Below are 12655 nucleotides of genomic sequence, written 5' to 3'. Positions count from 1 at the left end.
TTTTTTATGTTTACCTACATTTATTTTTGTTATTAAAGTACAATTCAACAAACAATTACAATTTCTAAATCAAGAAGGCATAATAAACTTCATTTCTATACAAAAAGAAATTTTTTTGATCAAAATAATGTGAGGGGACACTTTTTTATACTTAATAAGTTTTTTCAGATATTGAGCTTATTTTTCTAGGTTTTTACAATTGATTTAGCAAATTAACCCATACAAAATGATAACTTTAAATATGTGTAATAATAGAATCAAAAGACCATCGACAGCCAACCAATAATGAGTAAAGTGCCACCAACAGGAGCAAATCGATTAAATTTATTCTCACCAGTAAAAGCATGATAATAACATGCCCCAGAGAACAAAAATGTTCCTGTAATAAACAGGGCTGCTGTCTAAAAGCAAATACAATTAAATATTAAGTTATGAAATTGGAAACTTAAATATGTACTTACAACTTTTGGAAATCTACATAATGGTAAAGCAACTAAAGCTAAGCTATGGTAAAAATGGAATTTATTTCCAGTTTCATATATTGGCTTAAGCTCGTTCACTCTATCTTTAGGATATGCTTTGTGTGCCCCATAGGCACCTAATATAACTGCTGCTGCTCCACTTAATCCTGCTAATCGTACGAATGGTCCTTGTTTTACAGCTAGTTTCCATAATGGACTACATTCTGTTATTATAGTCGATTTAATTGGGACAACAGGAGAAGGTGAGCCTTTACTAAAGTATTTTAGGGGGGCCTACAATACGAAATACTTAATAAAAGAGCACTAAAAAGCAATTAGATATACGTACAGTTACCAAGTCTGGCAACTTCATTATACAATTTGTGATCTGTTGCATATACGGCTCCAGTTTTAAATTGTAAATAATAATTTCTTAGAAAAATATGCCTTGTAGGTAAACTAAGCAGTTTATGCTTCTGTTGTTTTTATCACCACAAACGTCAGGCAAACTTAACCTTAAAATACTATTGATTTTTAAAATTTGAATAATTCAAATAAAACCAATTCATCATACAGATTAACTTTATTTTGATGTAATGCAAATCAATGTACAAACAGTATTATCTATACAACTGTAATGCCTAGTCTCTAATTATCTTGTAAAGTAAGTACAAAAAATTATTAATAACCCTTTTATATTAACAACTTAGGTTAAAAGTTATACATCAATAAGGTCTGTATCTATTATCACCCCTATTTCTACCAAAATGTGGATTATAAGGCCTATCGTAGTTTCTTCCTTGATTATTTTCATATTTTCTGTCCCTATATCCCCTTTGGTAATTGTTATATCGGTTTTGTTGATTTCTTCTAGTTCCTCCATACCAGGGATACATTATTGGAGGTGGCGGCAGATCATTATCCCATACCTTTTTATAATCAGGGTCTGCATCAGTATATCGATCAGAAAACTCTAGCATGCATTCTTCTAAAAATATTCGTTGTTCTTCCGTATATGATTCTTCTGAAGACATGATTGTACACACAGTAAGTACTGCACTTGTTTTACTTACACTCGCGTACTTTTTACTAAATAAACGTGTGTTAAAAAGATAAAAATAATATACAAATCCACAAATTAACGTTTACAAGCTATTGTAAAAACCATTACACCATATGAAAACGCCATTACTTATTGTTAGGTTATATTTACGTTCAATAGTGAAACCAAAAATTTTCGCAAATGTTTGCGTTATCTTTATTTGGAACGTTATTTAATTTACAGACTTAACAAATATGTACAGAGTATATCATTAATAAAATAAATTCATTTCTAGCATAACTCTTGTGCCTTTGCACATTTAAGCAGTACCAGGGGCTCTGCTGCTGAGTTTCATCATTAATTGAATACAGGTAAATTATAACGGATTAATTATGACTTAAAACTTGCAGATAGCAAAATCAGCATTTTAATTATTGTTCTAACAGAATGGAAGCTGTTTTTCCAAAAGAAACTAAATATAGAAGACGAAGAATAATTTCAAAATTTCCAATAGAAATGTATCCTAGAAGATTCAGGAATTGAGGAGATGATATGTTTTAACATTTTAAAGTGTNATTAACTAATGATTCATAATGTGTCCAGAGTCTGTGAATGGAAAATAATGATTTGAAAAAATGGTCGTTGAGTATGAACGATATTTTAAAAAAAATTCCATCAAACATTGCTCGAGCAATAAACGAAGGTAAAATAATATTGCTTATGAATAAGTTGAAAACTTTTTTACTTTATTTTAATATAGAAAGACCACCAGTAGCTGACTCACAAACTAAGGCATTTCAAATGCAGTACGGAATTAACAATTATGAATGTGAATGTCATATGAATAAAGCATTCATAAATTATACAATTACCATTAGAGACAGACTATTTTAAATAACTTCTGTTGGTTTAATACTTCCATTCCCGATATATATAAATATATGTCCATCATTGATGCAACATGGAAATATTTACACGTTTAAAAAATATCATTATTATCATATAAAAATGTATCAAAAATGTTTTGCACATTTCCACTAGAATGCTCAAATGAAGCATTAAACCAATTTTGATGTTTGTGAAAAATATTAAAACATTCAGAAACGCAATATACATAATATATCATTAGTCTTTTTTGAAATGCCTTTTACATTTTTTTTAATGCTATCATGAAACTCACACACAAAGATGACTTGCTGTTAATAAAAAGGTTGGTTAAATTTAGAATAAAATGGTGAAGGCGCCGGACATGTATTTTTCCGCAAGTGTACTTTAAAAATTCGTAATTTAGTATTAGGAGAGCATAAGTAATAGTGGATAAGATTTCTGTGCTCCTAATACTTAGTGTTATTATTATTTTAACTGAAAATTAAAGGTGCGTTCCTTTTGATAACCTAAACAAATAAAATTAATTTTTAACTGATCTACAGCTTCTAGAAGAAAAGTAATATATAAAAGGAATTTATATTATCAGTTTAACTAATATTATTTAGTTGTTTGAATTCAATTACATATATTAAACATTTTTTTAATTTGGTAAATAATTGAATTCTACTTAAATGACAACTGTTTGTTTACGTTTGTGCTTGTTATTTGTTTTAATACTTTTAATGGACATTAAGTTAAATTTGCAAGTAAATTTCAGCATTTCCTTCTGTATCAATCAAATTTTAAGTGGTTCAAGTGATTTGGCGTAAATAGGGACCTAGCACTGACTATAAAATAACATTTTGTAACACATTGTGCTAATGGTGTCAACTAACATAATATCCTGTTTTTAATCAGTAAAACTGGCTTTAACACTTTAAAATTGTTAACAATAGCATGGTAATGTATTATTTATGCAATTCTTCGTGAAAAACAAATTTGGCTAACGTTTAATTATAAATCAATATATTACAAAATATTATAACCTGAAAATTATTGATACTCATAATGTTTGCAAATTATTAATAATTTGATTACAAAAACTGCTTTTATTATAAGAATACCTTTAGTTAGTGATTTATTAGTGAATTAAATAAAATTCTGTAATTCCTAATGTGTATTAACTACTTTACGTGCAACTATTATTGGTGATAACAAAGTACTTTTATTTAGTAACAAGCTGCTATTTTAATAAGTGCAATAATAAAGTTTGTGAATACACTACTTCAATTAAAGGCCATAAAGTAGTTTACAGTATTTTTACTTCAACTTGTCCTAGGTTTTTAGCTCTCATTTCATAATTGTCTCTTCCCTCAAATTAAAAAGTATCACTTAAATTTTTAATTTAAGTACTTTAATAAATAAACTCTTCTTTAAAAATACAATATTCTCAGAATATATAAAAGAAGATTAAAAAGTTAATCCTTAATTAAATCAGCAATTGCATATCAAAAGTTAGAAAGGAAATATTAATGTATGATTAACTAAATTCTACTTGTTCCAAAAGAAAAAATGTTCTGGGGCGTAACACCTTTAATTCTAACTTTTCAATAAGCAATTGCATTTCAAAGTAACAATATAAAAGGAAAATAAATAGCAACTTTCATTAAGGAAATGAGAAACAATTAATATCAACTTGTTAATTAATCATGGCAATTGTATCTTGATTTGTTTCATTTAAATCAGGCATGGAAAGACATACATGAGTTTCTTGGGGATTATTAAAATTTTGCTGAAGATTTGAGTCCATGCCAAGATCCAGATCGTTTAAATCCATAAACACGGTATTATTTTTACTAAACGAATCGAAATTTTGTTTGTCCTGTTGACTGTTGTTACTTAAATTTAAAATAGCACTGCACGAAGTTTTGTTGTAAATATTAACGACATTTTCCAAATTTCGTACTATATCGTCCAAATTATTATCCATCGAAGCATCAATTCTACCTTCGACCAAGTTACTATCATATTCAGGAAAGAGTTCGGCCTCCTTGTGATCGGTATAAATTTTGACGTCTTTAAATTCGTTTTCTTGTTCGTTTGATTTTTTAAACACCCCATTCGCTTTTTCTGCTTCTAGGAATGTGTTTAAGACACTCGTGAGACTTTTTGTACTAGTTAAATCAGTCTCTTCAGTCTTTTGTTTATGCCTACTTTTAATATGTCTTGCTAACGAACCTTTGAACTTCAATGTACTGTTACAAAACGGACATGGAAAACACTCGGACGAATGGCAGGACACAATATGTTGCTTAAGTTCTACAGCACTCATAAACTTTTCCTTGCACAGTTTACAAGCTATTTTATGTCTGTCAAGATGTCTCTTGAAATATAATTGTTCTTTGAACTTTGAATCGCAATGAGGACACTGGTATGTCTTCAACTCAACTTTAGTAGTATGGGAACGTGTATGTGAATTTAAATACCTTTTCGTTGTGAACTTCCTCTCACAATAGTCGCACGAATACTTTGGCTGAAACAAAATATTTTTTTGACTATTATAACGTTAGCCTTGGTAAATATACAAAATACAAGCAAATGTAAAATATTAAAATTCTGAATGTTTCAAACCCGTAAATTAATTGGTTTACAGGGAAAGAAAGGAAATAAAAAAACAAAACAACTTTTCAGTTAACTGAAATTGTTTAAAAAATTGATAACATTCTAAGTCTGTGATATTGAAAAATAAAAAACGTTTTGAATTATTTAAAAATTGATAAATATAAAAAATTTGTAATATTGTTACCTTTAAACATAATATCAAAACCTAAAGTTAATGTTCACCTACTTTAAGATTTTATCTTTCAGAATTTTTTCTCCCGATAGTTAATTGACTTATTATAAGTATATGTAGAACTTTCAGAATTTTAGTATTCCGTTTGTTATAAAAGTATGAATTAGGAATCTTTATATTTCTTATTGCCTTATTATGCTTTACTTCTTACATACCTCTATTACTTTTTTATGAAGTTCAATATGTCTAAAATAAATGTCTTTCCTGTAGAACTTCTTATCGCACTCTGCACATGAATAAGAGCGCATTTCATGCACTTTAAGATGTTGCAAAAGACATTCTCTTAATGCGAATGTTTTGCCGCAAAATTCGCAAATTTCCGTTTTTTCAATGTTGTGAGTTCTCAAGTGTTTGTGCAAAGATGATTTATATATAAATGTTTTCTTACAGTGAGGACATTCGAAAAGTTGACTTCCACTATTAGAACATTTATGATTTTCATATTCAGTCTCAGAGACAAATTTTCTTCTACAACTTTGACACATAACTTTTTTCCCATGGGCGAACTTAATGTGCCTTCTCAGGTACTTTGAAAGGAAAAATGTTTTATCACAGAGTTGGCATTTAAATATTTCTTTATCAGTGCAATCGTGAGCCTTAAGGTTTTCATTACGAGTAAAAACCTAGAATAAAATAGACCACGATATGTTTTAATGAACCGTTTCGTAAAAACAATAGTAACAATTTAAATTAAAAATACTTTGTTACCTTCCAGCAATGTTTGCAGGTAAATTTTCCTGTATGACTGCGAAGGTGCTGCAAGAGGGTTTTCATCTTGGCAAATGGTTTTAAACATATATCGCAAACGTGATTATCTTCGGTATCGCTAATGTCGAAATAAAAATCGTTCAGCTCTTTATCATTGCTTTCAATTAAATTTGAATAATCACTTTCAAGAAATGCACCGTTAGAGTTCATGTCAAAATTATTCAATTCTAACGAGGGTGGTAGTAAATTTGCAACATCAAAACTATCATTTGATAGCAAATTATTAAGAAGAGGGCCTCCCAACACTTCAACTGCCATTTTATTTCTTTTATTTGAAGTCTCCTTTATCTTGCATTTCTTCTTTTTTAATGTTGTGTTTGAATGGATGATTTTTTTATGTTTGTACAAGCTCTAAAATGTTTATAATAAAATAATAAACTCAATAAACTTTTAAAAATATCTTACTATTTTGGTGGTAAATTTTTCCTTGCATATTCCACAAATTTTATTTATTTTTTCAGTATAATGCTCTATCATATGATTGGCAAAGATGATAACGTTATTTTCCAGCTTTGAACAAAATTTACAAATCCAATTTCTTCTAGTACAAATATTTTGCTGTTTAGTTAATAACGTATTTAAATCTGTAGCAAATATAACAGCATGAAAATACGTTTTGTTTCATAAATCCATTAATTTTCTTGTATAAACTTACTCACCATTAATGTTAGAACAATTTCTTGTAGCCGATTTAGGCAACTCTTTGGTTGTAAGTAATGGAATTTTCATTTTTTCTGCATAATAGGAAGAATACCATACTTTTAATAATTCCCCTTTCTCTATGTCTTTGATAGCTGCATATATTATATTTGATTTTTCCTGAAATTATGTTAAGATAAACCTTGGAAACTTCTCCTGTTTAAAACTGTTACATGCAATATTTTAATCATTAATATCGTCCGTTTTTATAGGAAATACTAAATACTAAAAAAAAAAAAGAATACACCTAACAACTACTACCTAGGATAGGGCACTAATAAATTTAATTTATCTAATTTTATTAAAAGAATGTAAAAATTACCTGAAAGCAAACCATGTTCTGCTCTTCAAGGCAAATTGCTGGATTAATAAACATCAACCAGTTACAAGCATTCTCATCTGATGTATCAAGAAAGGACTCTTGTAGATCTTCAATTTCTGAACTAAATAGTTTCAGCGGAAATAAAATTGAGGGGTTCAAAGTAATCAGTTTTGGAGCATCTAGTGGACCAAAATAAGTACCCTTGGCAATTTTCTCATTTGAAGAAACTTCAATTCTTCCATCAGTCATAAATTCCAATGAGAAGTTGGAGGGCAAAGTCAGTCTAGCTTTACTTGGGATCGACTTATCAGTTACCTTCATAAAGTATAAAGGAAAAGTTAGTTACAAATTTATTATTTCTATTAAAACTTACATGATTTTTAAGAGGAATGCTGTCACAGTTATAAGATGTATGTGGACCTCCACATATTCCGCATATTTCTGAAATAATTCGTTTTTACTAAAGCCATTATTGTATTGAGATGACATACCCATTACTACACACAAACAAAGTTAACACCTATACCAAACCTAAATTATTTTGTGTATAATGCACGACTATTTTACATTTATAATTCATCATATTTTTTTAATTATCCTCAAATATAAATCATAAAACACATGAATCTTGACGTTTAAAATTTAAGGTTATGATCATGTTATGATACATTTGATTTTCTTCAGAGTCATGTTATTTTAGTTCATATTAATTGTCCATATTTTAGTTCTTTTAGATCATAGTTCTTTAGTTGGTAATGTAAATCTATGGTAATGTATTATTAAAGTGATAAAAAAGTAATGGTTTGTTGTTTCGTTGATATTGTTGATAATGGGGACAGTTTTTTTATATTATTTAAAATTTAATTATTTGTAAAGACGAGAACATGCCCATTCTTTACTTAAAAAGTATTTCAACCTGTGACAAAGGATATGGCAACCTCTACATTCAGGTAGTTTGTAAAATTTGTAGGTTATCTAAAAAAGATGCTTGATTTTGTTAAATTTTATTTTATTTTAGTGCTGTAGATGAATATGGTTTTGAAAGGTCGCTGGAATTCGATTTTAAATACTATGAAAGATTTATGTCTGAGTACATTGGAATATTAGCAAGAAGATTAAAACGTTGGGAAGACTTAAGTAATTCAGAAAGGAAGAAGAAAAGTGGCACCCTTAAACGATTTGTACGTAAAGGAATTCCCATTAGTTTAAGAGAATCTGCTTGGATGACTATTTCTGGTGCTGAAGAACTAAAACGGAATTCAAAATATTCATTTAACACATTGAGAAAGAGGAAAACAAATAGTGTCATAAAAGAAGCCATAGAAATGGATATACCTCGCACGTTTCCAGATAACATATTCTTTGATAAAGATAGCACTTTGCCAGAGCAACTACTTGGCATTTTAATAGCTTTTGCAAATAGTAACACAGATATTGGTTATTGTCAAGGTATGAACTATATCGCTGGACTTCTGCTTTTAGTTACAAAAAATGCAGAAAGCTCATTTTGGTTATTAAAGACTTTAGTGGAACGCATTTTGCCTCAGTATTATTCAAAAAATATGTCAGGTTTAATAACAGACTTGGCTGTATTAGATAAATTGGTTCAAAAGAATGAACCTGCTGTCCACAGACACATTGAAAGTATTGGTTTACCTTGGGCTGTAACGACAACAAAGTGGTTCATCTGTATTTATGCTGAAGTTTTACCAACTGAAACAGTGCTACGTATATGGGATAGTATTTTTTATGAAGGATCTAAAGTTATTTTTAGAGTGGCTTTAACACTTATAAAAATGCACAGAAACAAAATTTTAGAATGTAAAGATATGACTGAATTGGTAAAGTGCTTTAAAGAAATGGGCAGCCATCATGGGGTAATCAATTGTCATCAGTTTATGAAGGTAAGGAAGGCCATTGCCTGATTTATCTGGTGCATCTGCCCCAGGGATTTTAAAAAACTGTGATGTTATTACTGACGTAGAAATTACCAATGTTTTCAATTTAACCTGAGAGAAATTTATTGTACCTGTCTGGTGCTAATAAATGGAAAATAAAATAGTACTTATAAATTTTCTTACCCATTTTTTCTTCCAGAATGTATTTCGTGTTCCTGGTTCATTTCCCAATAAGTTGTTGGAAGATCTACGAAGGCAACATAATAATAGTAAATAATCAAGCACCGAAACGCTTTGTAATGCACTTTATACTGTCCAAAATTAAATAGGACTCTATTATACGTAATTTATTGTAATTGAAATTATTTTTGTATTTTCTGTTTGTTTTCTATTAAATTTATTGCGTTTATTTTTTAATCTTTTTAAAATTAAAAAATGTTTTACTATACCACAATATAGACAAAATTACTTTGAATTATACTAGTGATGCAATGCAACCCCCTCTTCGTTAAAAAATGAGGCACAATAAAAAGAAGTTAAGAAAAAAAAGGGGAGACGTATCTCTGTTACATTTAATGAATGAAATATTTTTTAAGTAAAAATTTCGAGTGAATTTGTAATTTATACGCAAATAAAGCAAGAACTGTGCACTAACAGATATTTTACTCTCATTTAGACAATCGTACAAAAATTAAGACAAAATTAAACATATTTGCGACAATTCTAAAATAAAAACAAAAAATTTAGGATAAAAAAACTCACAATACTTCTACAGAGCTGAGAGGCAAAACAGGAATATAAAAAAACACCACCCGTATGTGTAATTAAAAAACAAGACCCAAACCTAATTTTAATACCATTTACACGAGAGTTTCAACATCTGCTAAGTTTTCGCATTTTGCAAATTTTTTTGTATTTTTCTTGGTTAATTTGGTTTCAAATTTTTCCTGTTTTCACAATGAAAAAGGCAAACATAAGGTGTTGTTTTTTTTGTTGACAACTCACGCTAGATGTACAGCGAGAGCGTCAAAAATTACTTGAAAACTTTTTTACTTTATTTTAATATAGAAAGACCACCAGTAGCTGACTCACAAACTAAGGCATTTCAAATGCAGTACGGAATTAACAATTATGAATGTGAATGTCATATGAATAAAGCATTCATAAATTATACAATTACCATTAGAGACAGACTATTTTAAATAACTTCTGTTGGTTTAATACTTCCATTCCCGATATATATAAATATATGTCCATCATTGATGCAACATGGAAATATTTACACGTTTAAAAAATATCATTATTATCATATAAAAATGTATCAAAAATGTTTTGCACATTTCCACTAGAATGCTCAAATGAAGCATTAAACCAATTTTGATGTTTGTGAAAAATATTAAAACATTCAGAAACGCAATATACATAATATATCATTAGTCTTTTTTGAAATGCCTTTTACATTTTTTTTAATGCTATCATGAAACTCACACACAAAGATGACTTGCTGTTAATAAAAAGGTTGGTTAAATTAAATTTATCAACAGATCTGTAAAATTACTTAAGCTGTACTTTCTGTAGTTGTATTCTGAACTAGTTGGCTTTCCTAAAATAAACAGAAAACGTATCAAAAAATAGATACTTTTGTCATATTCATAAATTAACACAAAGTATTTGGCTTTCTAAAAACCATAAAACAACTTTTAAAATTTATACCTACTAACTCACCTGCAATTGGGCAGTAGCATTACCGGACTCTTCACCCTGCAAATGAATAGAAAGACATTAAATTTTGTTTTATTTTAATTACATATATAACAGTAAAACTACATGACTTCCATCACCTTTACTTATAAATGATTATTATATATGTATGTCAAAAATATAAATCACCTCTGAAATTAAATTTAAAATGCTACAATAAATTGCCACCCCTCAAGATTGTCTCTATGATGTCCCCCCTGCCTACTTACTTTCTGATTTATCGATTCAGACTGAGAGTTCCCACCGCGCGAGCGAGAGCGACGTGGCGCTCCACGCCTACGATAACGACGCTGTGGCCCGCCTCGGTTTACTCCACCTTCTTCGCCGCCACTTTGTTCACCACCTCCTTGTCCGTCCTGCGACTGGGGCCGTCTGGGACCGCCTCCACGGCCGCCCCGGAAGTTTCTACGGAAAAAGCGCCTCAGAGGTCGACGGCCGCGCGGTCCATCTCCTTCCACTTGTTCCTCGTCACTGCGTGGCGGACCCCGATAAGAGCGGTAATAGTTGTTTCCATATCCGCCTCCGCCACCGCCACCTCCGTAACCACCGCGGTCACGTCTGGGTCTGTAGCGACGCGGGGGAGCACCTCCACCGCCTCCCTGTATCATGCTGTTATCTTTCACCCCATCATCTGCAAAAATACAAATGTAATATTGAAATACATCTCTAATGGCATTTGCTTAATTACCATTTTGAATTGGTGGTCTCGGCCGTCGTCCACCTCCTCTAGGAGGACCACCACGACCTCCTCTACGTGGGAAGAACCATTGACGATAAGCTCCCCGTCTACGATCTGCAGCATACGGTGAGCCTCTCACCGGTTCACCATTTGGACCAGTTACATTGGCAGCTTCATTGCCCTTTTCCCCTACCACAACACTAAATTCCACAACTTCGCCATCACCTACTGAACGAACTGCTTTCTTAGGGTTGTTTTTAATTATAGCAGACTGAAAAAGTATGAAATTATAAGGTGTAGTAAATAAAAGCGGTAAGAAAGAATTAAGAAAGTGAATAAATCATATACCTGATGTACAAAAACGTCTTCCTTGGTGTCATTTCTAAAACAAAAAAAAAAGTTACAGAACATTAGATACACTATTTTAATAGAATCATACCTGTTTATAAAACCATAGCCACTCTTCACATTAAACCATTTTACAGTTCCTGTGACTTTAGTTGCTGTAAGAAAAATAGACTACAATGAGTTTCCATAACACTTCTACAATGAAAAACATGATTCTTTGATATGAATGCAATTTATATATAAAACTTATATACAAAAGTCGACTGTAATGTTATTGATGACATACTACAAGTTTATTACACTAGAGTAATATGCATCGTTAACAATTTCAGAGGTAATAGGTCATTGTAACATTCATTCTGTAAATATTTTTTATCTGTGTAACTTGCATGCACGAATGCAATACTGGGGCACAAATAAGGTCAATATAAAAGATAACATTATGCTAGTTTATCTAGACGTCACTGATTAAAAAACCACACAGTATATATTCAAATTGTCAATTATAAATTATTTTCATGGCTATAAACAATTTAGTACAAATTGAACTGCAAATAAATGTATATAATTTTAATTCATCAAGACGCCTTTTGTTAATAGTTATTATACTTTTTGCGGTTGTTTAATCTATAAGAATAAAAAGTAAAAAACCATGCGCTCAGAATAAAAATGGACGCCGATGCACGCGAGCACACCGAACTCTTTATTTTCATTTTTTAGTAGATAACAATAGCGGAAGAATACTTACCAATAATTTGTTTACCCTGTGCAGTTGTCTTCGTTTGTTCGGGCGCTTGTTCCGGTTCTGCCATGATGTTACGGCCGGGGGCAAGATGTTGTCACTCCGCAACCACTCCAAGATGTTCACGTCGTTCCTGCTATTTCAGTTGTTGTAGCTCTTACGGATGTTCAGCCTGCTCTGCCAAAAATATAAGAGTAGCGAATTATCACAAACA

General features: G+C 30.6%; 4 protein-coding genes and 1 long non-coding RNA gene across 8 annotated transcripts; 2 read left to right on the top strand and 3 right to left on the bottom strand.

The window, feature by feature from the left end:
• LOC108740698 (transmembrane protein 256 homolog) lies at positions 1-963 on the bottom strand. The gene is made up of 3 exons (XM_018475134.2): positions 811-963; positions 462-755; positions 1-401 (listed from the first exon to the last, which is right to left on the bottom strand). Exons 1-3 carry the CDS (start codon positions 856-858, stop codon positions 258-260), a joined length of 486 nt encoding a protein of 161 aa, XP_018330636.1. The 5' UTR covers positions 859-963; the 3' UTR covers positions 1-257.
• A 52-nt stretch (positions 964-1015) lies between these two features.
• Positions 1016-2073, top strand: LOC108740699. The gene is made up of 4 exons (XR_001938395.1): positions 1016-1125; positions 1336-1508; positions 1799-1874; positions 1950-2073. It is a non-coding gene; the product is annotated as an uncharacterized LOC108740699 (long non-coding RNA).
• Positions 2074-2248: 175 nt separating this feature from the next.
• LOC108740709 (Y-box factor homolog) lies at positions 2249-12618 on the bottom strand. 2 transcript variants are annotated; one of them, XM_018475151.2, is made up of 8 exons: positions 12448-12618; positions 11791-11854; positions 11700-11733; positions 11361-11622; positions 10882-11303; positions 10637-10672; positions 10441-10514; positions 2249-2724 (listed from the first exon to the last, which is right to left on the bottom strand). In XM_018475151.2, the coding sequence occupies exons 1-7, from the start codon at positions 12509-12511 to the stop codon at positions 10470-10472; spliced, it is 927 nt and encodes a 308-aa protein (XP_018330653.1). In that variant the 5' UTR covers positions 12512-12618; the 3' UTR covers positions 2249-2724; positions 10441-10469. The 2 variants fall into 2 exon arrangements, with proteins under 2 accessions (XP_018330653.1, XP_018330652.1); XM_018475150.1 differs by lacking the exon at positions 2249-2724 and having other exon boundaries at positions 9556-10514; positions 12448-12617.
• Positions 3078-9158, bottom strand: LOC108740706 (PR domain zinc finger protein 15-like). 3 transcript variants are annotated; one of them, XM_018475143.1, is made up of 8 exons: positions 9095-9158; positions 7387-7454; positions 7014-7328; positions 6652-6811; positions 6398-6576; positions 5933-6343; positions 5380-5847; positions 3078-4903 (listed from the first exon to the last, which is right to left on the bottom strand). In XM_018475143.1, the coding sequence occupies exons 1-8, from the start codon at positions 9096-9098 to the stop codon at positions 4070-4072; spliced, it is 2439 nt and encodes an 812-aa protein (XP_018330645.1). In that variant the 5' UTR covers positions 9099-9158; the 3' UTR covers positions 3078-4069. The 3 variants fall into 3 exon arrangements, with proteins under 3 accessions (XP_018330645.1, XP_018330644.1, XP_018330646.1); XM_018475142.1 differs by lacking the exon at positions 9095-9158 and adding an exon at positions 7505-7678; XM_018475144.1 differs by lacking the exons at positions 3078-4903; positions 5380-5847; positions 5933-6343; ... (1 more) ...; positions 6652-6811; positions 9095-9158 and adding exons at positions 6864-6916; positions 7505-7678.
• LOC108740707 (growth hormone-regulated TBC protein 1) lies at positions 7759-9320 on the top strand. Its single transcript, XM_018475145.2, has 3 exons — positions 7759-7963; positions 8032-8917; positions 9111-9320. The coding sequence occupies exons 1-3, from the start codon at positions 7944-7946 to the stop codon at positions 9186-9188; spliced, it is 984 nt and encodes a 327-aa protein (XP_018330647.1). The 5' UTR covers positions 7759-7943; the 3' UTR covers positions 9189-9320.
• Positions 12619-12655: the final 37 nt, after the last annotated feature.

Source organism: Agrilus planipennis, unplaced genomic scaffold (genome assembly GCF_000699045.2).
Source record: "Agrilus planipennis isolate EAB-ADULT unplaced genomic scaffold, Apla_2.0 scaffold177, whole genome shotgun sequence".
Lineage (NCBI taxonomy): Eukaryota > Metazoa > Arthropoda > Insecta > Coleoptera > Buprestidae > Agrilus > Agrilus planipennis.
This window is presented reverse-complemented; position numbering and strand designations above follow the sequence as displayed.

Coding starts and splice junctions, on each gene's coding strand:
- LOC108740698 (XM_018475134.2), bottom strand. CDS start 858: ATGCAACAGATCACAAATTGTATAATGAAGTTGCCAGACTTGGTAACT. Junction 756..810: donor AGTTGCCAGACTTGGTAACT/GTACGTATATCT, acceptor TTCGTATTGTAG/GCCCCCCTAAAATACTTTAG. Junction 402..461: donor TATGTAGATTTCCAAAAGTT/GTAAGTACATAT, acceptor ATTTGCTTTTAG/ACAGCAGCCCTGTTTATTAC.
- LOC108740707 (XM_018475145.2), top strand. CDS start 7,944: ATGGCAACCTCTACATTCAG. Junction 7,964..8,031: donor ATGGCAACCTCTACATTCAG/GTAGTTTGTAAA, acceptor ATTTTATTTTAG/TGCTGTAGATGAATATGGTT. Junction 8,918..9,110: donor ATTGTCATCAGTTTATGAAG/GTAAGGAAGGCC, acceptor TTTTTCTTCCAG/AATGTATTTCGTGTTCCTGG.
- LOC108740706 (XM_018475143.1), bottom strand. Junction 6,812..7,013: donor AGAACATGGTTTGCTTTCAG/GTAATTTTTACA, acceptor ACATAATTTCAG/GAAAAATCAAATATAATATA. Junction 5,848..5,932: donor CCTGCAAACATTGCTGGAAG/GTAACAAAGTAT, acceptor ATTTTATTCTAG/GTTTTTACTCGTAATGAAAA.
- LOC108740709 (XM_018475151.2), bottom strand. CDS start 12,511: ATGGCAGAACCGGAACAAGCGCCCGAACAAACGAAGACAACTGCACAG. Junction 11,855..12,447: donor ACAGGGTAAACAAATTATTG/GTAAGTATTCTT, acceptor TTTTTCTTACAG/CAACTAAAGTCACAGGAACT. Junction 11,623..11,699: donor AAGACGTTTTTGTACATCAG/GTATATGATTTA, acceptor ATACTTTTTCAG/TCTGCTATAATTAAAAACAA.